Raw genomic sequence first — 27,739 nt, forward strand, 5'->3', positions numbered from 1 at the left:
GACTCTGAAATCACTCCCATTACCTCCTGCATTGAATGATCATCCTGCAGATTTAAAGCAATATTGTCATGTTGAAGTCTGGTAGTTATTGTTTACACCTCTCTCTTCCCCAAGGGGCCTTGGAAAATGTTTAGGAGATTATTGATTTCCAAGAAACCAAATAAAGAAGGCTGTTCTTTTGTAACATATGAAACGCAAATTTTTCTTTAACTAAATAGGTAGTGCATATTTGACTTTGACAAATGGACAAAAGGACGCTTATTTTGAAAGACTTTAAAGGGAAAAAGTGCATAGGAGAGCAGCAATTCTATAAAAGAGTAGAGTTGGAATTAAAAGAAAAGCTTGGATAATAAAGAAGAAATGGTCATCAATGCTGTAAAATGGCTTAAAGTTCCGTGGAGCACATACAGGTGGTGAGCAGACATCACTAAAAAACCTCCTTTGGGGGGAGGGAACCTGATTAGTGTCTCTGATTTATTATAAAGAAAATGAGCTTCTCATACTTCTTTTCTCCATATTTTCCTCCAGCAAAAGTTGTAATGAAATATCCATTGAGGTCTGGAACTTTGTGACTTATAATAACCCAGAAAAGTCATTCTGAAACTTTTTGTTTTTAGTCCTGTTTGGATCAGGAATATACATTTTTTTTAAGTAAGAAATTGCTGATTAATTAAATGCAGATCTCCTCTACTCCCTCCCCTCCAATCATAAGATAAATCCTGCATGGAAAAAAGAGATTCCCCAAAACTCGCATTGAGAGAGTGTTAGGTACCCAGGAGCTCAGTAAATGCTGTCCGTTCCACCCCCCAAATGCCACCCCCCCCACCTCGTGCTTATAAAGGAAAACTCCATCACCTTCCCCCCACGCAATTCCATTTTCTTGCTCCTGAACCTGGAACTCCTGAAAGCTAGGAAGAATTTATCTATTTCTTTTATCTAAAGATGACAGTTCAGTTCATGGAATGAGCTCCCCATAAATATATTGGCCAAAGACACGCAAACATCATGGAAATAGTTCAGCTGTGGGTTTAGGTAGTGGGAGATGGATTGTGGTCTGGAGTGTGTGAGTCTCCAAGTCACTGGAGTTCAACAGGTGCCCCCTGGCATCTTGCAGTCTTCAGATACCAACAACCTGAGTTTGCCCCAGTTTTCCTGCGAAGGTTGTGCTGCTGGTTTAGTTTTTGGCATGGCTGAGTTTTTCTAGTAGCAAGGATTTGTCAGTATTTGAGCAAAACAACTCTTGGGACCAAAAGAATGACCAAACCCCAGGGAAACAATTATCTTTGGAAATAACTCAGCAGTAACTTTGCAGACTAAGAAAGGACAAACAGTTCATGTGAGCAGTGCCATGAGAAAGTGGGGTGGTTACGGCTGTTCTGAGGAAACAAACTAAATTGTTAACCAATGTAAGAATTAATAAAATATTTATATCTCTTCAGGGACAGAAAAATAGTGTTTTGAAGGTAAATTGCTACTAAATCGAGGAACTCACTGAAATTTTTCAATATAATACTTTGCCGAATAGAGAATAATTTTCCCTTGAAATGTATTGTGGTTCACGCTGCTGCGCAGAAGCGGTTTTTTGAAATCGTTTTATCAAGGGTATTTTCATGGGAAAGAAACACCTTAAGATATCAGAGTTCTCTCCCGTTTTCACTTATCTCTGCCTCTTTCTGGAAAACTATGGATTAAGTTGGTTGAAAAGTATTTTTGTATCATTGGTGTTTAACAGACATTTGGTTTCCGCTGTTTCTCCTGATCTCTAAATGTAATATTTGTGTTTACAACGATGGTTCAAGAGCGTGGATGACTAGAACAGGGTCCTGGTGGCAGAGAAGAGATTTCACTGAAAGCCCCACAAGTGGGGCGACTTTCAATACAGTAAAATGCAATTTGAAATATTTAAAAACTAGTCTCCTCTTAGGAGTGGCAACCTAAGTGCTGCTAGGGAGAACACGCAATGAAAAAGATACCACACAGAAGTGATCTTTAAATGCACTTTACTTAACGCGACAGTTAAAAAAGAAAAGAAACCCAGACAGGGAGATGTGCGGGAAAGCTCGGCGGAGTTGAGGTCCGGGAGCAGGAGGAGCGGCGGCGGTGGAGCCAGACGCGCCCCTTTTGGGGCTGTCAGGAGTTGCTGTCAGGCTCTTTAGCGCGCGGCCGGCCTGGCGCCGACTGCGGAGCCGCGTCCGGGGCGGTGGTTCCCCCGCGCCGGGCGTCCCGCAGCCGCTGCCGCAACTCCGGCGGAGCAGAAGCCGTGGGACGCGGCCAGCTGGGTCCGCACGTGCGTCCTCGGGAGCGAGGGGCTCTCGCGACCGAGCCCCCGAGCGCGGGGAGTGTGCGCCCCGGTGCAGACCCCTCAGTCGGCACAGACCGGGCCAGCTCAGGGCTGGTGGTGAAAAGTTGGCCAAAGAAAAGTCGGGGCGGGGTGGTGGGGAGGGAAGACCCTACCATACAAAGGACAAGCGTGGCGCTGCTTTCAGCGTAGACTAGTTTGCAAATTCGGGGAGACACGCAGGCAAGTGATGTGTGGACTTTGGGCGCTGTGATTACCAGCGGCAGGAACAAGCAAGACTCGGTCCCCAAATTGCATAGTCCTTACACTCACGGTCGCTTTGGGCTCAAATCCTAAGATTTCGGGAGGCAGTCTCCTACTGTGGGGGAGTGGTCGGAGAGGAATCTGGCGAGCGCCGAGACTTTGGGGTTCTGGCCAAGGGAAGAGGGAAGGGGGCGCGCGCGGCGCTGTCCATGGTGCTGGGGAGAGCGCGGCTTCATCTCGCTTCTCTTCGCTGTCCCCAAACCGACTCGAGGATAACCAGCGGAACAGGACACCAGCAACTCGTGCCGCCGGCTCCCGGCGTCTGAGGGTAGCTGTACAATCTAAACAGCGCTGGAGGAGGGCTCACACTGCCCTTCTCAGTCATTACTGCTTCAACAGCAGCCTTCGCTTACACTTTCCTACTTGAAGTGTCCCGTATCTCTGAGTAGTGTAATCAGCAATTCTTGATGTACAAAGTAAAGAGGAACGAGGAAAGGAAAGGAAGACTAGAGACTTTAAATATATCCAAAGGCAATTAACTATTTCCAGATTTGATAGGAAATAAAAGCATAACATAACCTGCTAGAAAACATAGTTGAGAAAGTAGTAAATATATATAGATTCAATTTCACTTAAATGATTCTCTAATCTCCACACCTGCCAACTGCTATAGTTATATTTTTGTCAGCAACAATAAAAGCAGCAATTCGCCTATTGGAGTGCATGTGTGTATAATTTAGAAATGGCCAAGATTTCATTCTAAGTTCTAAAATGGTGCTCTAACAACTACATATTTTGGAAAAAGACAAATTTGATTTTATAAAGCACAGGTGATCATAAAGAAAGGACACAGAAATTATTTCAAAATTAGGGTAAAGATCTAAATAGAATCATAACCTACCCAGTGACTGAGTCGTACTCTGGGAACACACACACATATCATATGACAAATATTTCAGGTAGACTTTTAACTATGTTTGGTCCAACCACAAATGTGAAAATCAGGAAAATAATTGATCTTAACTGTTTTAATCATGAAAACCTTGCACTCTGCAACTTGAGTCCATATGACAGGGAAGAAGGGTAAGGACATGAATTCAAACAGCAGACACAATGATCAGCGGCAGCTGACAGCACCTCATTTGATATTTGATATCAAGCACTAGATCAATATTTGTGAGATCAATGCAATTTTAATGGTTTTCTTTCAAAACTGTATGAAAGCCAAATTGTGACACTCTGTGCTAGGGTTATTTTTAGAGGTGGTTATTCCAGGGGATGATATTAAGTAATTTACTGAAGCAAAGCAAAAGGAAAAAAAAAACCCTCAAAAAACCACCACAACAAACCATCAATATTTCTTAGGTTGATAAATCATGATTATCCAAGTACCCAGAGAAGGTGTGAACACTTATTGGAAAAAAGCCATATATTTAATTATGGTTTTTAAAAAATAAGCCTGGAGGTAGAGGAAGATGAACTGGATCAGAAATACCTTCTTCAGACACAATGGGATTAGGAGGTTGGACTTTAAGAAAAAAGAAATAAGTGGTAACAAGAGAAAACTTAGGCCTTTTAGCTATTGGGTCAATCCCCTTGTGTGTGGAATTCAGTGGGAAATGAGAGATTTTTGTGCATTCCTGGCAGAGTAGAAAACTGAGAGCCCTATCTGATACTAAAAGCAATGTTTCCACCAAGGTCAAAGAGAGGGTAAAAAAAATAATAGGTGTAAATATTGTATATTATTCTCCTTAGAAGAGTTTATACCTTAAAAAATGCAATTAATCTAACCCAGAGACACATAGTTCCCAAACCTATGGTTGTATTTTGACTCATTTGTTTACTAACTCATTTTGTTTCATAAAAATGCTAAACTTGGATTTATTTATTTATTTTTACAGATTCAATTTTGAGGAATTTTCACCTAGAAGAATTCAAGACCTTCAGCCCATCAGCAATTTCTGGGGAGGTAGATGCAGGGAGGAGGACCGGCAGAGGGGTATAACTGAATAAACATTTCTGTGAGAACAAAAGTGAGATGAAGTGATCATGGGTAGTTCCTGACAAGTGAAGGCTTAAAATGAGTGTTCTTCACATGTGGAGGCTTACATTTTTAGGTACAAGAGCAAGAAAATAACTTTCATTTGTAACTTAACCTTGGTCAAAAACTTGGGAGGAATTGGTTTTTCACTTGAAAGCATAGGAACATTTGGGGAAATTTCTGATGTCTGACTTAAGACCTCTCATCCTTTTCCAGATGAAGAATAGAATACTTCAAAACTATGCAATTCATAATTTTTTCCCTCAAATGTCTTTTTTCTTGATGACAGTAAACTGATGAAGAAATTGACAGGTCATTTCAAATGAAGGCATTGTATCTGTTCTTAAATTCATATCTAATTCCTTTTGCAGAATTAAATCAAACACTTTAGTATATTCCTTAAGAATCCAAGCAAAGACATATTTTCCAGGATTTTGATAATGCCAGAAAAAGTCACTACCTACATATGACTTTTTATGGAGTTTTATCATATTTTAATATGCTTTATTGTATTTCCAATTTGGTAGATTGCTTACAAACTAAAGATACAAACAATTTAAATCAATTTTTCTTTAATGAAATGAAGCTAAACTTCCACACAGATGCACATTACATACAAAGAATTTACAGATGTAAGCAAATAATATTACAATGCCTTGCAAAATTTGAAACATGAAAAAAATTAACAGAAAATGAGTTTATATTCATGATAACCAACATACATACATACACTGCATATGTGGTCTATATATTTCAAGAGGATGGACGTGTGTGTGTGAGAGAGATGTGTGTAAGTACCCATGTATGTGTGTGTGACATGTAGATAAGTTCATATATACATATACATATATATTCTTTTTTCCTATTCTGTGGGTTGTTTAAAAAATCATTAGTTACCTCAAAGAAGGAAATGAACTTTGTACTTAGTTATAGTTACTTTGGACTTTAGTTTGGATAATCATAATTTCACCAGTAATTTTTCCTCATACCACGCAGGACAGTACTTAGAACTTAAAAGTTTAGTGCACCCAAAATGCTGCTCTTCTTAAGCCACTTTGAAGCAATGCTAGTGAGTCCATGATCCAGATCTACATGTTAATCTCTAGTTTTGCCTTCAAACAGAATTCAGTTACAAAGAACTTGGAAAGATTTTTAATCTATTCAGGAGAGGAAAACTCTTTAATTTTCTGAGGAGTAAAAACTCCCCAAGAAACTTCATATAGCTTCTTAGATTTTGCTTAGCATACGTGATAAAACATTGATTGTTGCAGTTTGGTGACCCATGAAATTTGGGGGTTAGTTTTCTCTTCAGACCAGAGCATATAATTATGCAAATAAAGAGCTGTCACTGATCTAGTGAAATACTCACAAACACATGCACTCTGAAATTGGACAGAAAAGTGAAAATGGTTGGTGATGTGATGGTGCCATGGTCTGTTTTCTTGCCAAGTTTCTATCCAAATTCATTATTCAAACTGTAAACTTTAAAAAGAGACATATCATTCTTAGGGTGTTGGTTGTCTTTTCATTTCAGTTTCTTTGTATTGGTCCTGCAGGCTGGCCACAAAGTACATACAGATCAACATTATTTTACCTATGACAGTTCTCCATATTACCTGATGAAGAAAGATGCAGAACTTCTCTCCATTTCCTTCTAGAAGCAAGCCTTAAGTCTGTTTCAAACAGAACTCAACTACAACAATACAAAGAATATAGTGAAAGGTTTTTTATAAGTCTCAAGGCAAAGAGCTGGGAAAGATACTTAGAAGCCCACATGAATTAAGTTAGATTCCCATTTTCAAGCTTTTTACATTCAAGGGAAAGTACTGGTCACTGTGCGATGTCCGCTTAATGGTCAAACTTTCAGGATGACTTTCTCCTCTATCTAGCAATTAAAGCCAACTAACTATATAGTATCTGGAGACTTCAACCTCTGTGGTTCATTTACAGTTATTACTCCTCTAAAACCTTTGTAATAAGAATTAAAGAGTTCTTCAATCAAATCATGCTCTTTGGCTTCGAAGTCTCTCAATTCTCAAGTTGCCATCGCACAGGCTGTTGCATAATTTTAGATGTCATGGAGAGTCCCACTGATGAAATCTGAGAAGGCTCATGTCAGACCACTGACTGCTAAAGACATCACTACATGAAAGATCAGTGGTGTGAAACTTTAAAAACATCGATCCAAATGAATCAATTAAATCAACATTCATCCCGCCTAAGTATGTGGCTTAAAACTATCATTGTTGCTTTTTTTTAAAACCTTACATAGATTTTGAGATAAACGCTGGAATGCTTTGATGGCTACTTCTATTCTGGAACCTCCGTTAATCGACTTTGTGCTATTTCCCTCCTTTCAACATCTTCCACTTGGTATACATTCTTTACTTTTAGTACAGTGCATGACAGTTGCAATGCTTCAAATCTAAAACCTCCTAACAAAGCTGACGCTTTAGGTAGGGTAGCTTTAAGCTCTGTGAAGTGTTGATTAAAAACCCTTTCCCAGACTCAAACTGATCTTTTTGGAGATTAATAGAATATTAGATAAAAGGAAGACGAACAATTCAAGAGACTCCCACTCAGTCATTCTATACAAGGAAGGAAGGAAAGTATTCAATTTTTGAAAGGGAGTACCTCCTGGTGTCTTTTATTTTATATTATTACAGCCACTAATAAGTAATCATAAAATAACCACCACATTCATCCCCCCTTTTGCCACCCATATTTCAAAGATGAGAATGTCTCACATTTATCTAAAGATATGTTTTTCCACAGAGGCAATGGGAAAGGTTTTGAGAAATTTTTATAGTTTTTGTAATAGTAGTCTTTCTAAATGTAGATTACAGACACCAACAGAACTTGCCAGTTTACAGTAAAAACTATGATTATAATAAGAGATACACGGGTTTAAATTGGCACTGTAGATAATAGAAACTTAAAAAACATGTTAACCTATTAGCACTGAGAATATAGTTCTCAAAGAAGTTATAGGCTATTCCTTTAAGAAAAAAGGTTATTCCTTTAAGAAAGGAGTAGCTGTAAAATAAATGTAAAAAAGTTATTTTCAGATTGAACATATAGCACATCATACATGTAGGAATTTGGGAGCAATTTAATCTTACCAGACTCCCTTTGGACGACACAATTATTTACAGTATGTTAAAGTTTATTTTATAAAGCAATAGTTTTGACAGCTTGTTCAAATTTCTTAGCTAAGCAGATATTTTATCTATTAAAAAACATACATCTTAAAAACTGTTACCTTTGTGAAAGGTGTGAGCTAGAAGATGACTCAACTGAAGTTAGGATATTGCTTTACAGAAATAAAAGTAATAATAAATAGCCATAAGGTTTAAAATATTGATGAATGCTGTCCCATAATTCTTTTATGTTTCTGCTTTAAAACTCTATAGAGTTGATGAATAAAAGAACTTCTGAGCAAGAATGATATGACACTGGTTGTTGGGAACATTATTTTTATTTTAAAATGTAACAGAAATATGTATATAGGAAATGTATGTTTTTAAATTATATAAACAATAATGCAATCCAGGTCAAAACACAAACCTGAAACTTGAGAAAAGAACAATTATTACAAGTAGAAGGTCTTCTTTTCAAATATCCAAGACAACTTTTGAGGACTGCACGGTTAGGTGCCATGGTTAGATACTCCAAAGCAATTATCTGGCTTTTAAGTTTCAATAGAGGGTTTTGAATCTTCGATTTATCAACAACTCCTGTCCCATTCCATTTGCTCTAAGAAGTATTCTAACTTTAACTCTATTCTCCTAAAAAACCAAGAAAACCAAAAAGGGGAAGGAGAAGATCAGAGCAAAAATACTATTAACACTGGCCACCCTCAAGCAGGTGAGCTACTACCAACTGCTTGTTGTTATTCCAGGGAAATTAAGGTGAACGATATTATTACATTTATACCAACAGACTTGTAATCAACAGGTTAAAAAATTCTACATTAACAAAGAATGTGATCAGTTATCAGTTGGTGGTCTGGAATGGTTTGCCTAGCTCTCCCTGGCTTGCCACAGCTCAGATTCACAAGCAGAAATTACATTTACACAACTTAAGTTTGCAAATAGCTCTCCACAGATAGTTAAACAAGGCCTAACAATCTTATCGTTTTAAAGTATTAAAGTATTAAAGACAATTAAACAGTGATATATCCTAGTTACAAATAAAGGTTTTTAAAAAGCCAAGGTAAGAAAACTACAGAAAAGTAATAGGAGTGATTTGGTTTATAAACTAAGCATATTTATTTTGCTTTAATTCAGGTGCAGAAGTTTCAAAAATTCAGCATTGCACAGTGTTTTTTTTAAAAAAAAGCTATAAAATTAGTTTCCCATGAACATTTTCATTTGCTGAAAACACCACACAATTGATGACACTTTGAAAAATATACTCAACCCGCATCAATTCTCAAATCCCTCACTGGATGATACCACTATTTTATACAATTCACCATTACTTTTAAAATAGGAAAGACTATATCACAAGGGTCAATATCACGGATTAATGTGCTTGACATTGAGGGGACTTACATTTTACACCACCCAACAGTTGAATAAAATGCCATTTTGATTTTTCTATGTTTTTTTTGCTTGAATAACATAGACAGAAACACAGGCATGACTCAATGAAAAAACATCACTTTAAGTCGTCATCATTAAAACTACAGAACTAAGGAATGTACTCGTGTGCCAAACACAGCAATGGGATATTATCAGTTTTAAAACTTGCTAACATCAGTTTATCATATAAAAACATTTATCATGAGGTGGTTGATTTTAAGTTCTTTTTCTGAGGCATTATTAGTTCTAAGTCATTTTGGGTACATTTTATCGTGTCCTCAAATAAGGCAGGCATGTTAACTGTTGCATACACTTTAAAAAAGGATGAAAAATATTATATTCAGACTTTCCTCTATTAGAAATAATCTTTACTTGGTAATTAAATTCTTCAAGTAATTAAAAATTGATAATGTTAAAATTTAATATTTTAATCTAAAAGTCAGCAAAATCTTAACTTCCTCTCTAGTCTTTCACAGTGTTGACCAGATCTTTCTTGGATTTGTATTTAATTGTTGAAACGCAGGGAAAAAATCCTACAGAGGAAGCGGAGTATGAAAAATGATACCATTAGACTGAGAGGAGAAAAATCTTTTACTCCAATTCTCTTTTTATTAGAGCAGAAAACTAAAACAATCATTTTAGCCCAACTTAAGTCTTCCAGAAGAAAAAGGCCCCAGACAGCGTAGGTTTATTTTCCCGATGACAATAAAAAACTCTACCCCTAAAAGGGCCTAGCTCCAGGAAAGCTCTGAATTGATCATTCCAGCAAGAATTAACAACAAACTTTCTCCACATTAAGATTTAAAAAGCAAAACTTAAAGTGTGTTATCTAAATTACAATGCCACTCAATGCACATCATATATTTGAAGAAGAAAGTCAATTCCAACAAAAATGGGACCTTTCACACCTACACTTAAAAGATCTGCTCATCATCGTGTGTTTTGTACAGTCATTTATGAAATGAGAGACTCGTGTAAATCTCACTATGAACTGCAAAGGACTTGCAGCAGTAATGTGGATTTTGTACTCTATAGATTTGTATGCCAAGTCCTTCTTTTGGTCTCGAAACAGAAAACGGATCCTTAAGGAGAGAACCTGCACTCCCCAAACTCCGTAGTACGTTGTGGCGTTCATGTACTGAATTAAATTTGACTTTTCCGTGAGTGTCGGAGAGAAATTTCCTCAGAAACGAGAGAGACATAAGACGCCCTCAGGAAAAAACCTAGTAAAAAAGAGTCTGAAGTCTAGAGTGAGTTTGCTTCTGTTCGGGGGAGGAGTGAACATGATTGGGGGGCGGCGCTGCGTCACGGCGGGCGGCAGGACCGCGCGGACACCGCGCGCCCCTCCGCGCCAGCGCGGGCTCCGTCCGAGCAATTAGAGCCGCGCGAGCCGCGCCGGGCAGGGCGCTGTCAGCCTTAATCTGCGCGCTGACGGGCAGCCGGGCCGAGCGCAGCCCGCAGGAAGCGCGACCAGTGAACCCATATTGCTTTGACAGTTGCACTCATCTAGAAATAATGCAAAACGCTATTTAGATGTATATATCCCGACCCTGTGCTCTAGGAAGAAAACAATCTAATGAGGGCCGGGAGTCTGCTCGCCGAGCGGCGGGGAGGCGCGGACGCCGGCAGGGCGCGGCCCGGCGCCCCCGCCCGCCCTCCTTACAGCTCTTCGTGCTTTAGGCGGTGGGAGCGTCGCGTCAGACTCGGCTTCAGGGAACTGGTCTTGGCCTCTGAGGCTTCGGTAAAGAATTTGAAAATAGACGGGAAGCTCTTCCAGGAAGTTAGCTCGTGACGCTCGGTGCCTGCAAAGAAACCCACAGATTCGGTTACCAGGTGGCTTCGCTCCGGGCCCCGCGCAGGTGCGGGCAGCGACGGCTGAGCCGCGGCTCAGGGCCGTCCGTGTCCCCGCCCCTGGCGAGCTCGCAGCGCGGGGTGGCCGGGCGGCCTGCTCGCAGCCTCCCCAGGGCCCGCCTCCGCCCCAGGGTTCTTTTGACCCCCCCCAGTCGTAGGGGAGCGCGGACCCCGCCACGTCCCCAGGGAGGCCGCCGGCCCGAGTCACGGTCACGCTACCAGCGCGGGGATACGGCCAGGCCACGTCCCGCAGGGCGCCCGAGAAGCTGCGGGGCGCCCCGGGGCCTCAGCCCTTCCGGGCCAATGGGGGCGCGCGGCGCTGGGGCCACGCCCTCTCCTGCCAGGAGACCACCCACACCCGGCCCCGATGCGCGCGGGGATTGGTCTCCCTGTGCGCGGGACCCGCGTCCCCCACCCGCAGCGCTCGATTTCCCTGCCTCCCAAGGGGGGAAAGGTTTTCCTCGCCTCTCCGTAAGCTGTGCTTTAGACATGATTACCTCAGTGAGGTCACCAGGACCAAATCATCCGGGATGCTTAACGAAGGACCAGATTCAAAAGAGATTATGCCTGGAAGTCTCCAAACGGGCGACATTTTTACAGGTTTTGGGGGGAATTTAGAAAAGCTAAAAAAATGATTCAAAGCTGTGACTACTAAAAGAGCATCTGGGCCTCCCATTTTGTCAGGAGGAATTCAACTTGGAAAATACAAGTAATTGTCAATTTATGGGGTTGTTTTACTATATAGCTTCTTTCTGTGACTTCGATTTAATACAGTGTTCTTCCAAACAAATCTACCTGTAGTTTAACAAAAGCAGCAAGTAATACTCATGTAGACATAAGAACAGATGAGATTCATCTATTTTTCACTCCTTGTGATGGCCTAGAGCATTTTACCAGAAGCTTCATAACTGAACAATTTTAAAAATTGAAACAATAATTAAAAGGCTCTTCCATAGAAATAATGAGTGAATAGCTTTGAAACAGCCTGAAATCTCTTGTTAGGTCACTCAATTATGCAGAAGGATACTGCTTGGAAGTCTCCGGATTCAGGCCACTGTCTGATACTTTAACATTGTTAATGATAATTCTTTAGTCTGTAATAGTAGGTCATTGCTATGGTTACTCTACAATGGTGCAACACTTTGCTTTCCCCTTCAGCTATTCGCTGAGACCTGGTAACCACATTTGTTGCCTAGCAACAGTTTTGTGACAGTATCACAATCTGGGAGTACAACAATAAGGATGCTATGGCTGCAGTCGGCCAAGAGAGCAGAAAGCTACAGTCTGTGCATGTGACTCAGCGATAGGAGCTGGCCCCAGAGTCCCTCTCTTTATATAGGTGCTCTCACAAGGATGCTCCCTATCCTCCCCTCCTCTGCAGATGGGCCTTACGAACCGCATTTGAAACTAAGATCCAGTATTGAACTATATCCTTGAAAAATATCCCTCCTACTACTATCTTCAAACTAAAAAATAAGGTCATTTATCGATTTGCTTACTTATTTTGGGCAAAATTCATTGTGATTCAATGGGAAGGAGGGATGAGTATAGGTTTATCCTGGTTAATCCTACAGTAATAACTGAATTTTGACAATTCTTACTAGAATTCTTGGGGAAAAATTATATCTATGCTGGCCTGTATCAATAGGTGTGTTATACCTCAAGTTCCTTAACATATGTATATAACAACTAGATTTTTATCATTCTAATTTTGACCTATTTACTCAAGTGACAATCTTAAATGATTTTTTTTTTACTTTGGAGGGATTTACATTCTCCAATCCTATGTGAGCAGTTCTACATATGTTCAAATATGCCTACCTTAAATGATTATTTTGTGGGTATATCTAAAATGGGGACCAATTTCTGGATAGGTTTATGAAATGCCTAGCTCTGTTTCTACAGTGCTTGCCTAGTTTTCAGTACAATAATAATTACTAAATTGTACTTAAATGATAAAATATTTTCAAATAGATTGTATTCTTTCTTTTTGAAAGAACATTCGCAGATGCATACTACATGGTACACCCACCCACAAACACAATAAGCCAGAAAAAAAAAAAGGTGTTAATTGTCTCTTTTCCTTCCTATTTCCCATTTCCCAAGCTTCCAGCCACATTTGGCATTTACTCCATAGTGATCACACTTACACCTACTAGTGTTACCAAGGCTATGATCAATTTGTAAGCTTTCTCAGGGAATTCCTCTCATAATTCCTCCTACCCCTTGAAAACCAATTCAATCTATGAATCTAGAGGGACTTAAGGAGTCAGTGGTCTGAAGCAATTTTAACTCCTTTATTTCTTCTTTCCTGGTGACAATCTTTCTGAAGGATGAACAAATTTCCCTGGTGATAAAAACCACTACAGAAGCTTTTTGGTTTTAGCTTATGATGACGCCCTCCTTTATTAGTTCTGAGTTGAAAAGAGCAAAGTCCCTGAAATAAGTGAGTACCTGAACTGGCACTCAACATTTACTCTTGCAATTTAGGAGTGTAATTTTAAAAATAGCTTTTGGAAGTTGGATAATTGCCTGTCTGTGTGGGGCACATACACGTTTCAAGCCATATTCAAAAATTTGAGGCTAAAGTTGAATGAAAATCTACCCATGACAATGGTTAGTGAATGGAAACTTCTGAGAGCAGCTTTCTGGTACTTAAAATATGTATCACTTCAGGGAGGTTAACAGAGGTGCTTTTCATGCCATCATTGTAGAAACAGTAGGCCATTAAATTACTTACTCCTAAAAGTATATAAAAGGTGAAAAATTTAGGTTAATCAAGAAGGCAGCCATTTACAGTCATAAACTGCAACAACATACAGGTAGGTAACAGGGAAACTAGTCCATTTAGCACTAACCATGTTATTTGAAGGAGATAAACACGGTTTTATAATCAGGGCCTGGTCTTTTCACTACCACAGCTTTACCCTTATCAAAAGTTTACCATTTTAGAGAGTGTGAACTTTCCTTTACTTTTCAAACCCCATTTTCCTAATCCACAGAGGTTCACACAATGTAAAGAGTAAAGGATTTTTCCACATTTAATATCTGCCAAGTGCTCTAGGAAATATTTCTATATCCTTTTGGATTGGCAAGTATGTTCTAACTGGATAATTCACCTTTGGGGTGAATTCAGTTTTCCTAACTGATAGAATCAATTCAGTATAAAAGTAAAATGCAAAGGATGATGGTGCTTCATTATAAAAAAGTACCTTTGCTCACCCTCAATCAGTGGTTTTTAATGAAGACAGTGGTAGCCTCTAGAGGCATTTTGGGTATTTGTGGGGGATATTTTTGGTGGTTAAGATGATTGGAAAGTGCTACTGGCATTTAGTGGGAGGTCAGGGTGGTGGACAGCCTGTAATTGCAGGCAACACAGCATAATGAGGAATTGTTCTGCATCCCACGTGGTTTTTAAATGTTCCATAGCTATTCATGTGTTGCAAAAACTTGTTTATAATTTTATGGGCTTAGACTTTAAATCTGTTTTATAAAGGTACTTTTGCATGATTTTAATATACACTGAATTCTGCAGGAATGCAACTGTGTACTGTTTGCAGAATATTACCAAGAGTGCTTTTAGCTGGCACGTGGTACTGGAGTTGCCAGTAAGCACACCTTTATCAGCCTGTATTTTGTAGCTGTCAGACTCACGATGATTCTACATGCACAGCACCAAGTATCAGACTACTTTATCAGCCTTCTCAGGGAGATTTGCCGGAGCACTTTCAATATTGAAATGCATATTATTTTTATTATGAATTACTTTTTATTCCTCCTATATGTTAACTAGAGCATTACAATGATTTAACAATCTTGTAATTAGGTAAATTATGTTATCTCTAAAAATTATTTCAGGATAGTAAAAGCACTGCCTAATATTTGTTATAATAGGAGGTAATCAACGGTCAGCTTAAATAAAAATGACTACGAATATTTGTTTTTTATTACACTAGAGACTAATTCTCCCAATAATCTGAATCCTACTTTCTCTAGCTATCTCTTTTATTCTTATCCAGGGCAGAAAATACTTATTTTTCCTTTTTCTTACGTTTCATCTGCAAATCCTATTTGTCAATTATGTTTATTAAAAAATAACCACAAGCCAGGAGATCTTCAAATTGAAATACAACACTGCATATTCATCTTACCATCACTTGTTTTAGAACATGAACTATATAGACCAGGTGCAGTGCCTCATACCTGTAATCCCAGCACTGTGGGAGGCCGAGGTGGGTGGACTGCTTGAGCTCAGGAGTTTGAGAACAGTCTGAGCAAGAGCAAGACCCTGTCTCTAAAAATAGCCGAGCATTAGGGCACACGCCTTTAGCCCTAGCTACTCAGGAGGCTAAGGCAAGAGGATCTTTTGAGCCCAAGAGTTTGAGGTTGCTATGAGCTATGACCCCAATACATGCTACTGGGGACTAGAAAGTGAAACTGTCTCAAACAAAAACAAAAAGAAAAAAGAAAATGAACTTTAGTAAATTTCAAGCAGTAAAGATAGTACAAATTGGTCAAAAGAATTAGAAACTTTAAGTATGAAGGATGAGATTATAAATCATATGGGAAAGATCAAATTGCTAAAATGTGTCATTTGTTTTCCCAAAAGACTTTATATTTAAGAAAAAGTGTCTTATAATGGAACTGACAAAGGAGGAGGCTATATTCATGTAATAGCATTTAGAAATTAAACAAAGAATGGTTGAAAATTGTGCTGGCGGTAAAATGCTCAAAGAATAGGATAAGAGAGATGAAAACATTAAATATCTTCTCTGCCTTATCTACGTCCTTTCTTATAAGAACACTCTGAGACTTCTTTCTTTCTTTCTTTCTTTCTTTCTTTCTTTCTTTCTTTCTTTCTTTCTTTCTTTCTTTCTTTCTTTTTTTGTTAGAGTCTCAGTTTGTCACCCTGGGTAGAGTGCTGTAGCATCACAGCTCACAGCAACCTCAAACTCTTGGGCTCAAGTGATTCTCTTGCCTCAGCCTCCCAAGTAGCTGGGACTACAGGTGCCTGCCACAGTGCCCAGCTGTTTTAGAAACGGGTCTTGCTCTTGCTCAGGCTGGTTTCCAGCTCGTGAACTCAGGCAATCCACCTACCTCGGCCTTCCAGAGTGCTAAGATTACAGGCGTGAGCCCTCTCGCCTAGCCCTCAGGTGTTTCTTATAAGTCCGCCTTGTCCACACTCTTCTTCACTTGAGTTAGTGCTTAAAGTTTTTTTGGGGGAGGGGGCAAAAATTGTGCCAATATATGCAACTGAGTTAGCAGCTAAAATCTGGATGTTTACTTTAGCAAATGTATACCACTCTGAAGCTATACTTCGTTTTATGCAGTAGATGGCTTAAGATGTTGCATGTAAATGTAATTTCTGCAAATAGAATATTTTCAAAATAAAGAAATGGGTTATGTACCTCTCCAATAATCCCTTAATACGGTGAAAAATTATATGAGAAGTCAAATAATCATTCTTCAAATGACATCACACACACAAACAAATCGGATTTGCCAGAGAGAAGACTAGCTGGTGAATAGAAGACAGGCTGATGAACAGTGAACACTATGTGCACGTTTGGAGTAAATCATCACCAAAAAGATAATTTAGAAGAATTTCTTGGCCTCCTATTCACTATTCTAATTACTGAAAATCACTTTATCTGCAGACCACAAAAAGGTCATGAAATACAGGCATACCTAAAAGATGTTACAGGTTTTGTTTCAGACTACCCCAATAAAAATACCACAGTAAGGTGAGCCATACAATTTTTTTGGTTTCCTAGTGCACATAAGTTAGGTTTATAGGGGTGGCGCCCATGGCTCAGTGAGTAGGGCATTGGCCCCACATACTGAAGGTGGAAGGTTCAAATGTGGCCCCAGCCAAACCACAATGAAAAATAGCCAGGCGTTGTGGGTACCTGTGGTCCCAGCTACTTGGGTGGCTGAAGCAAGAGAATTGCTTAAGCCCAAGAGTTTGAGGTTGCTGTGAGCTGTGATGCCAAAAGAAAAAAACAAAAAACAAAACTCCCCCACAATATTCCTACTTTAATTAAAGATACTTTGTTAAAAAATGCTAATGATCAACTAAGCCTTCAGTGAGTAGTGATCTGTAGCTTTGATGTCGATGGCTGCTGACTGATCAGTGTGGTGGGTGTCCAAGGTTTAGATGGGTGTGGCACTTTCTTAAAATAAGACAACAGTTAAGTTTGTTGCATCATCTGATGCTTCCTTTCATAAAAGATTTCTCTGTAGCATGTGATACATGAACTGACCTACAGTGGAACTTCTATCAAAATTGAAGTCAATCTTCTCAAACCCTGCCACTGCTTTATCACCTACTTATGGAATATTCTAAATCCTTTGTTGTTTACAACAATAATGCAATATTCACAGCATCTTTACCAGTAGTAGAATCCTTTGTTCATCCTTAAGAAGCAAATTCCTCATCCAGTCAAGTTTTATCATGAGATTGCAAAAATTCAGTCACGTTTTCAGGCTCCAATTCTGATTCCAGTTCTCTTTCTATTTACACCATATATTCAGTTACTTCCTCTGATGTCTTGGACCCCTCAAAGTCAGAAGGGCTTCCAAAGCTCCCATACAGATAATTTATAATTAAATAATTAACCTGTGAGCTCAGGCACTCCACCTGCCTCCGCCTCCCTGAGTGCTAGGATTACAGGTGTGAGCCACCCTGGCCGGCCTAAATCTTAACTTTGTAATCTGATTTGTGAGTCAGTGTTTACCCTTAACAAGACAGCTCCTAACAAGACGTGCCTCCAAAGCAAAAGTCCAATGCAAGTCTCAGTGAGCCTGCAGGAAGAGAAAGGTGATTACAATGGAAACAAAAGTAGAAACAAGCATTTGGAGAAAGGGCAGATGCCATGATTCATTGGGAAAGCACGAGGCTTCAGTTGCTGGACTGTCGGAAGGATTCTAAAAACTGAAGTGAGAATAATGACACATGTGAAAGGCAGTGCTCCAGTGAAGGCATCAACCATCACTAAGCAGCATAGCTGATTAATCATTGAAATGGAAAGGTTATTATTGATTTAGTTAGAAGATCAAAATAAGTGTAACATTTCTATTAGTCTAGTGCTGAAGCAACGTTAGGTGTTAACTTTTAATAATTCTCTTTTCAAACTTCTATTTAAGCCTTTTGTATGAGTTTGTTTTTATGTTGTTTATTTGAATTAATGTGCATAATAGTTTCTATAACTTATTACAGTACAGTGGTATCATTATTTTTATTGCTACAATAGTACACTATATTATTATCACAGATGAGCCATTATAGTATTGTTGTTATTATTATTATTACTGTTCCTCAACTATAATTTGGGGTCCAAGTTACAGACAAATCTTACCTAAATATGTTCTCAGAAAAGTACTCACCAATACCTAGGACAGCCTGTATTCTGTAAAGCACGCTGCTTTGTTCTTCCATTCATAGAGCATAGGCAGAGTAGATCTATCAATTTTTTGTTTATTTTTCGTTTCATTTTGAGGAGATGAGTTCTTGCTATGCTCCTCAAGCTGGAATTGAACTCCTGGACTCAAGTTAGCCTCTAGCTTTGGTCTCCCAAAGTGCTTGGATTACAGGTGTGAACTACCACATCCAGATTTAGCACCCTTTTTAAGGGCCTTAGGAGTTTTGGAATGGTAAATAAGCATTGGTTTCAACTTAAAGTCACCAACTGCATTAGCCCCTAATAAGACAGTCAGCCTGTCTCTGAAGGTTTCAAGCCAGGGACTGACTTCTCTCTCTAGCTATGAAATTCTAGACGGCATCTTCTTCCAAAAGAAGACTGCTTTGTCTCTAGGGAAAATCTACTTAGTGTGGCCACCTTCATCAATGATCTTAGTGGGATCTTCTGGATAACTTGCTGCAGCTTCTATGTCAGTGCTTGCTGCTTCACCTTTTATGTTAGGAAGGTGGCTTCTTTCCTTAAGCCTCTCAATCAACCTCAGCTACTTTCACACTTTCCCTGTGAAGCTTTCTCACCTCTCTCAGCCTTCACAGAATTGGAGAGACTCAGGGCTTTGCTCTGGATTAGTCTTTGGCTTAAGGCAAGGTTGTATTGGTTTGATCCTTTGCGACCACTTTCCCACTACCAGCAATAAGGCTGTTCTGCTTTCACAGCCTGTCTAACTGGTACAAGAGGCCTGGCTTGCAGTCTCTGTCAGCTTTTGAAATATCTGTCTCACTAATCTTAATCATTCCTAGCTCTTGATTTAAAGTGAGAGACATGAGATCTTACTTTTACTTGAACACTTAAAGGCCATTGTAGGGTTATTGATTTTCCTAATTCAATATTGTTGTGTCTCAGGGAATAAGGAGGCCAGAAAAGAGGCAGAGAAAACAATAGGCTGGTAGAGCAGTCAGAAGACACAACATTGCCTTCGTCATCTCTGTGGGTGTGGCTCTCGTCTCTGTGGGCGCGGCTCTCATCTCTGTGGGTGTAGCTCACAGAGCCCTGAAACCATGTTAGTAGTAACATCAAAGATCACAGGCCACAGATCACCCTAACAGATACAATAAGGAAAAGCTGGAAATACAGTGAGAATCACCAAAGTATGACACGCAGACACAAAGTGAGCACATGCAGTTTTTTGGAAAATGGAAGGGTTGCCACAAGACTTCAATTTGTAAAAAATGCAGAATCTGTGTAATGAAATAAATTGAAGTGCAATAAAATGAGGTATGCCTGTACTTTCCACAACCTAAGCTTAATTTACATGGTAGGGTCTGGTTTAGATGAGGGGATATCACTATTCACAAAGTCACTTTTAAATATGGAAGATCATTTTTCATATCTTTGTTTCAGAGAGTAAAAGCCAGGCAGGTGCCCCTTCTCTCTCTGCCTGCCTGTTCTCGACCCCAATAAAAGCATTTTTCAAGCACAAGGTATTAAATATACCCGTAAGTTCCTATGAGAAAGGGGGGGAAAGAAACTAGAGAGATATAAAACACATTAATATTAACACGATAATCTGCCTGTGATATTTCCAAAATGAGAAGAGTCGATTTTCAAAATTGATCTTTAACAAGAAAAAGTAGTATGGGCAATTAGGAAGTAATGAAGACCCTGTCAATATAGCTATGTTGATAATAACAGGTAAGGGAATTCTTGAGAAAATCTAATATATAAAAATCAGGAGGTCTGTAATATGCATTATTGAGTCCCACTGGGATTAGCTAATGAACTTAGGAGCTCACCAGTGTTATTTTTAGAAAGTTATAAAGAATCAGAGAAATCAGAGTGCTGAAAAATAATGTGCCTTTAAGAAATAAAATATAACCACTAAAATTCACTTAAAAATGAATTCTAGAGCTTCTAAGGAGAACATTATTTTTCAAAAAATAAAAAGCACGAGACTGCCACACTGGGGTAGTGGTGAAGGGAGCTGAGTGGGGTGCTGAGCCCCAGGTTCCTTCACTGGAAAATACACTTTCTTGAAGAAGGCAGGCATTTTACATAATGGATATCTTGTTAGGCTTCACTTTCTCCAGCTCCCCTCTCTGTGTTTAGCTAGGTATCTGTGGCTGCCAGTTTGTGTCCCTCTCTCTTTCTGTGTATGGAAGGGAAGGGTGGGATACAAAATGAATTGAGTGGCTCGGCACCTGTGCTCAGTGGTTAGGGAACCAGCCACATGCACCAGGGCTGGTGGGTTCGAACTCAGTAAGGATGATAATAATAACAACAAAAAATAGCCGGGCATTGTGGCAGGTGCCTGTAGTCCCAGCTACTTGGGAGGCTGAGACAAGAGAATTGCTTAAGACCAAGAGTTTGAGGTTGCTCTGAACTGTGATGCCAAGGCACTCTACCTAAGGCAACATAGTGAGACTCTCTCTCAAAAAAAACCCCAAACCCAAAACCAAAACAAACAAACAAAAAGGAATGCAGTGGTGAGCAAGAAAGGGCACAAGTAGGAAATGACAGAAAAAAAAGTAAACCAATGAACGTAATAATTTCAGAGAATTAGAAGAAAATGCAACAGGGGATGTGAAGAGACTGAAGGGGAGGACAGAGTGGGAAGGGAAAGGTGGCCATCAATTTCAACTGGATAAAGACTTCTGACCTGAGACCTGAATGACAAGGAGCCAGATGAAAGTCTGGGGGCAGTGTGGTGCTGGCAGAGATCTGGGAGGACAAGTGCAGGGGCTGGAAGTTGGAAAGAAGTCATCACAGCTGAAGAACTCAAAGACTGGAGTGACTTGAACATAGGAGCAAGGGAAAAGTGGCAGAAGATGATTTAGAGAGGAGGGCAGCCCCTTGGCCACGTGAGGGTCTGCAGGCAGTGGCTGGAATTTTATTCCAAGTGCATTTAGAGATCTGTTTGCAGAGTTTTAAGCAGCGGACAAATACAATCTGACTTGCATTTTAAGAGCACACTGGCTGCTATGTAGAGAATGGGTTATGCAGACTGAGAATTTAACCCTTCCTGACCCCACTTACCAAATATTCCTGCCTCTACAGCATTCTCTGGAGCTCACTCTTCTACACAATTCAGAGTACAAATATTCACTTATTGCTAGTTCACATATAATAAATACACTCAATTATACAGTAATATGCAGCAATAGAAAGAGTACAATAATATTTGAAAGTACTTAAGAAAATGGAATTGAACTGTATGCTGATACCTCTGGTTTCTCAGCCCAGGGAAGGACTGCCATGTGTGGTGCTGGGTGTGGGGATGGGGAGCACACAGCCAGGATTCCGTCTCTGCAAGCAGGGGAGGTGGCTGGCAGCTTCCTCTGCAGGCAGGCTTTTCCTACTGAGTTCTGCATTTCCACAAATGGGCACAACATTGTCTTAGCTGCTACTCAAAGCCTCTGAGTTATCTGATTTCACTCTCTGGTTTGCGCCTCCTGATCCAATCAGTTAACAAGTTCTGAAGATTGTACCTCAGACGAGTTTTTCTAATCTTTCCTCCTTTTTATTCCTCCTGCTATCTAGAATGATCTGGATCTAAGGACTCATCCTTTAGACTCCAGAAATTTCCCCCTAACTCATTTCACTGCTTTTGGTCTTTCTCTTTTTATCTTGTACCCTTTAGTTGAAAAACTCTAAAGTATCTGTCATTTGTGTCATATACCTCTTCCTCACCTCAAAATGTCCAATGGCTCTCCATAATATATCAAATTAAATAGAAATTCCTTATTTTGTTGAAAGCCCTCCATTTTCTGGCTCTGGTTCCAGCCTTTTTTTCCCCCTGGGCTGATCATCTCTTCAACTCTTCTATAGGTGTTCCCTATCCTGCCGAGCCTAGCCCAATTGCCATTCCTTAAACCATTTCAAATTCTTAAAAACATAAAACAGAATTTGCTACTTATTTTTGCATTATGTGGTGATTATTTTGAAATTAAGGAAATGGGGGCTTATGGAAGATCGTGGCAGTACAAACTTGTGAGTTTACAAAGCACAGTGATTACATGTATGAATCATTACAGTATAAACTTGTGATCTACAGCATAATATTTTGTTGTTTTGTCAGACTTTTAAAAGCACAGTAGCCATCATGGATTACCCCAGCTACTTAGAGATTTGGAATTATATTAAAGCCCACGTGCCAATTTGGAAATAACTGATACATTTAAAATACTGAATGATGTGGATTGAATATATGTGTCCCTGCGAAATTTGTATGTTGAAACCTAATTTCCAACATACAAACTGGTGATATTTGGAGAAGGGGCTTTTGGAGGTGATTAGGTCATGACGATGTGGCAACCTCAGCAGTGCAATGAGCATGAGCGTCCTTATAAAGAGGCCCGTGAAGACACAGCAAAAAGAACAGACAGCAGGTCCTCCTCAGACAATGAGTCAGCCAGCACCTTGAACTCAGACTCGCCAGCCTCCAGAGCTGTGAGAAATCAGTTTTTTTTGTTTATAAGCCATCCAGTCTTTTGTACAGGCAGTCCCTGACTTACAAACATCCAACTTATGTACCACTAAATTCACACTTACGAATGGGGCTATTACAGTAAGTTACAAACATCTGACTGACCTTCAACTTACACTTAAGAATGAGGCTATTACAGGTACTAGGTAAATGCACCTGTTTCAACTTACATACAAATTTAACTTAATAACAAACCTACAGAACCCCTCTGATTCGTGACCTGAGGACTGCCTGTGTTGTCACAGCAGTCCGAGTGGATGGAGGTGTTTGAGTTTTCCAGTCAACCAACATGATATCTTGCCATTTATTTACATCTTCTTTAATGACTTTTAATAAAGTTTTTTTCCATGAGGATTTATACTTCATGTATTAGAGTCATTCATTTATTTAATTAATCTATTTATAGTTTACTTTTTGGATAACTGCAGATTCATATACAATTGTAAGAAATAACAGAAAGATCTTGTGTTCTGTTAATTAATTTTCTCAATGGTAACATCTTGTAAAACCACAGTGCAGTATGGTAACTGAGATACTGACATGTCTGTCAAGATATAGAATATTTCTGTTATTACAAAGATGCATTATGTTGATTTTTAGCCATATCTACTTCTCTTCCACCTCCAACCCCTCTTTAACTACTAATCGGTTGTCAATTTCTATAACTTTGTTAGTTCTGTAATGTTTGTAACATTTCAAAAATGTTACATAAATGGAATGTACAGTATGTAACCTTTCAGAATTTTCTTTATTTTTCAAATTCAGGCTATTGTCTGGAGATTTATCCAGGTTGTTCCATGTATTGGTAGTATGTTCCCCTTTAGTCCTGAGTGGCATTCCACAGAATGGATGTAACCCCAGTTTATTTAACCTTAATGATTCCCTGTTGAAGGACATCTGGGATGTTTCCAGGGTTTTTAGATATAATGAATAAAGCTTCTATAAATAAAATTTATTCTATAAATAAGATAAATATTCATGGGTAGGTTTTTGTGCGAATATAAGTCTTCATTTTTCTGGGATGCAATTGCCAGGTTATATGTTAGTTGCATGCTTACTCTTTCAAGCAACTGACTCACTATTTCCAGAGCCACTGTACCATTTTATATTCCCTCCAGTAATGTGAGTGAACAATTTTCTCTGCATCTTTACTAGTAGTATGTCTTGAAATTGGGTAGATTAATTCCTTATATTTATTCTTCTTCCCATAATTGTTTTGAGTATTCTAGATCCTTTGCCTTTCCATGTAAATTTAAATAATTTTGTCTAAATCTACTCTACCATAAGGTGTGAATCTAGCCTGAAGAGAGATCTGGCCCTCCCTTTACCCAGGAGCACACACTTTCTGCATGTGCAGGGTAGCTAAACCCCAAGTAGAAGGCTGCAGTTTTATTGGCTGATGATGCCAAGGATAGATTTTGAGGATGCCAGAACAGCTGGAGACTAGGAAGGGAAATTCCTCACAAAAGGAGCTGATAGGGGTGGAACCAGGTGGTAGACCAGAAGGGTCATTCAGCTGAGTTCTACTAGAACACTGGGGGAAAGGAAAGAACCTAGCTATACATGGCATGGACCTTTCCCAGAGTCATAGCTCACAGAGTACAGTGAGGATGTGGACAGCTGGATACAGTATATGATCCATAGTGGAGGAAATCTGATGAATTAGGCAAGTGACTGCAACCAGCAAGAATTGGCTAGCCCACACAGAAGTCAGGGACTAGAGGAAGCCTTTTGGAGTTTAGTTGTTGGAGGAAGCTGTATGTTGAGTGGAACAGTGGACAGTGGGAAGCTTGGAAAAGTGGACAGACTTGAATAGCCTACAGCAACCAGATTTGAATGCTGGTTGGAGTAGACTTGCTGTAAGTTTCGTGGCTGGGAAGGTAGCCATACTGAGAAGCTCTCTGCAGCCCAGGGACTGCCATTGTGGGAAGGTCAGGAGAAGATCTTAGCAGGGGCCTAAAGCACAGTCATTTTAAGTCTGCCTGCCAGGATCAGAACTCCACTCTTGGGACAGGCTAAGGGACTCCCACACCCTCTGGGAACTGGAGTCAGGAAACACTGTGACACTTCCCCTGAAGGATTCTTGTGAGCTTTAAGATCCCAACCTGGCAGGGTCTGAATACTGAAGAAACAATCAGGTGATTACTAAAGGCAATTAAGTTAGGAATAAGGCCCATAGAGGTTGCTGGCTGTACTCTCTGGCTCCTAAAAAAATTACAGCACTACCTGGTATCCTAGGGAGACATTGTAACATATTGTCATCTGTTTGAAGCAAAGGAGGCAGTGAGAAGGAAAAAGGAGGAGGTGAACAAGAAGAAAGAACACATGAGGAGGAACCAACAGAAAAATTCAGGCAACATGAAAAAACAAAAGAGGAACTCCTGCAAGGGACCATGAGCAGCTACTGCAGAAGATTCCACCTATAAAGAATTAATGGACTTGACAGCAAGGGAGTTTAAAATATGGATGATAAAGACAATAAAAGGAAAGGATGAGAAAATAGAAAGACAGTTTGAGTACCAAAGGTCAGATGAAAGACATATGGCAGAGCTTAAAGAAATGAAGGAGACAATCAGGAAATACAAAGATGCAATAGAAAGTATCAAAAATAGGTTAGATGATGGAGAAGAAAGAACCTCAGAGCTAGAGGGTAAAGTTTTCACATTAACCCAGGTAGTTAAATAGGCAGAAAAGAAGAAAGAAAGCAGAACAGGTGCTTAGAGAAGGGGAAGAAGATTGTCCCCAAGGAATGGAAAGCCTGCTGCAGACCATCATCAAATCAAGTAAAACTTCTCAAGATTTAATAAAGACCCTGACACACTCCTTTCAGATGGATATTGAACCCTGGGTCAACTCAAGTCAAACAGAGCCACTCCAAGACACATTGTAATGAACCTGTCCAAAGTCAAGATGAAAGAAAAAATTCTGCAAGCAGCTAAGAGCATGGTCATGGTCATCCACCTTCAACATTCTTAAACAAAACAATTTTCAGCCCAGAATTCTGTATCCTGCTAAACTAAGGTTCAAAATTGATGGAGAAATTAAATCTTTTGTGGATATACAAGCACTGAGGAAATTTGCCATAAGAAGATCAGCTCTACAGGAAATACTTAGACCTATTCTCAACACTGACCACCATAATGGACTAGCAAAGTAAATACCCAGAAGCTAAAGGTCAAAATGTAGCTTTCAAAAGGGTGCAAAGGATAAAACTACACAACAGACTTTCATTAAATAAGATGAATATAGAACTCTACCACACTTACCAACTGAACTCACAACTGAAGAGGCACAGGCTGGCTGACTGTACAAAAAAGCAAAGACTGTCCATATGCTGTCTCCAGGAGACACACCTAACCTTGAAGGACAAATCAAGACTCAGCGTTAAGGGATATAAAACAGTGTTTCAAGTAAATGCAAATCAGAATAAAGGAGGGTTTGCAATCTTATTTTCAGATACAATCGGATTTAAAGCAACACAAGTTAAGAAAGACAAAGAGGGACATGTTATGCTATTCAAAAGAACAATTCAACAAGAAGACATTTCAATTTTAAATACTTGTGCACCTAACTTAAATACTCCCAGATTTATGAAACAGATCTTGATGGGTCTGAGCAATATGATATTCCATAACACCATAATAGTTGGGGAGTTTAATACCCCTCTGATAGAACTAGACAGATCATCTAAACAGAAACTAAATAAAGATGTCAAGGACTTAAATGTGACCCTAGAACAAATGGGATTAATAGACATATATAGAACACAATCACCCCAAAGCTAAGGAATATACATTTTTCTTACCAGCCCATGGTATCTACTTGAAAATCCACCACATCCTAGAATACAAATCAAACCTTAGCAAAATTAAAAGAATATAAAATGTTCATCTCCACACAAAGACCTAGAAATTAAACAACCTTTTTTGCTGAATGATAGTTGGGTTTAGGAAGAGACAAAAGAGGAAATCATTAAATTCCTCAAACATAATAACAATTAAGACATAAGTTACTAAAACCTGTGGGATACAGCAAAAGCAAAATTAAGAGGGAAATTTATTGCATTCAAAAAACAGAAAACAGCAAACTCATGAACAATCATATGGAATTGGAAAAAGAAGAACAATCTAGTTCTAAACCCAGCAGATGAAAAGAAATAACCAAATTAAATTAGAAGATGAATGAAAATAAAAAGAATCATTCAGAAAATTAAAGAAACAAAATGTTGGTTTTCCAAATAAAGAAATAAAATCGATAAACCTTTGGCCAGATTAACTAGAAACTGAAAAGTAAAATCTCTAATAATGTTAATCAGAAACAAGAAAGAGGAAATAACAACAGATGCCACAGAGATATAAGAGATCATCTCTGAGTACTACAAGAAACTCTATGCCCAGAAATTAAACAATGTGGAAGAAATGGATCAATATCTGGAATCACAATCTCTCCCCAGACTTAATCAAGAAGAAATAGATCTCTTGAACAGATCAATTTCAAGAAATGAGACTGAAGAAACAAAAACTCCCCCCAAAATAAAGCCATGGTCCAGATGGCTTCACAGCAGTATTCTATCAAACCTTCAAAGAAGAGCTTATACACATACTGCAGAAATTATTCCAAAAAATTGAGAAGGAAGGAAGTATCCCCAACACATTCTACAAAGCAAATATCACCCTGATAGCAAAATCAGGAAAAGACCCAACTAAAAAGGAGAATTTCAGACCAATTTCACTAATGAATATAGATGCAGAAATCTCAGTAAAATCCTAGCCAATAGATTACAACTATGCATTAAAAAAAATCATTCATTGGCTCCGT

The 27,739-nt window shown here is 39.2% G+C and overlaps 1 protein-coding gene across 1 annotated transcript in view; it reads right to left on the reverse strand.

The window, feature by feature from the left end:
• Positions 1-10,463: 10,463 nt before the first annotated feature.
• The window catches only part of FAM172A (family with sequence similarity 172 member A), a 502,406-nt gene continuing 485,130 nt past the window's right edge, over positions 10,464-27,739 (reverse strand). The window contains exon 11 of the mRNA XM_003785978.3: positions 10,464-10,971. Coding sequence (XP_003786026.1) covers positions 10,829-10,971 — 143 coding nt within the window. The 3' untranslated portion in view covers positions 10,464-10,828. The remainder of the gene's footprint in view (positions 10,972-27,739) is intronic.

This window comes from Otolemur garnettii, unplaced genomic scaffold, assembly GCF_000181295.1.
Source record: "Otolemur garnettii isolate 467f Iridium unplaced genomic scaffold, OtoGar3 scaffold00017, whole genome shotgun sequence".
NCBI classification, from domain to species: Eukaryota; Metazoa; Chordata; class Mammalia; order Primates; family Galagidae; genus Otolemur; species Otolemur garnettii.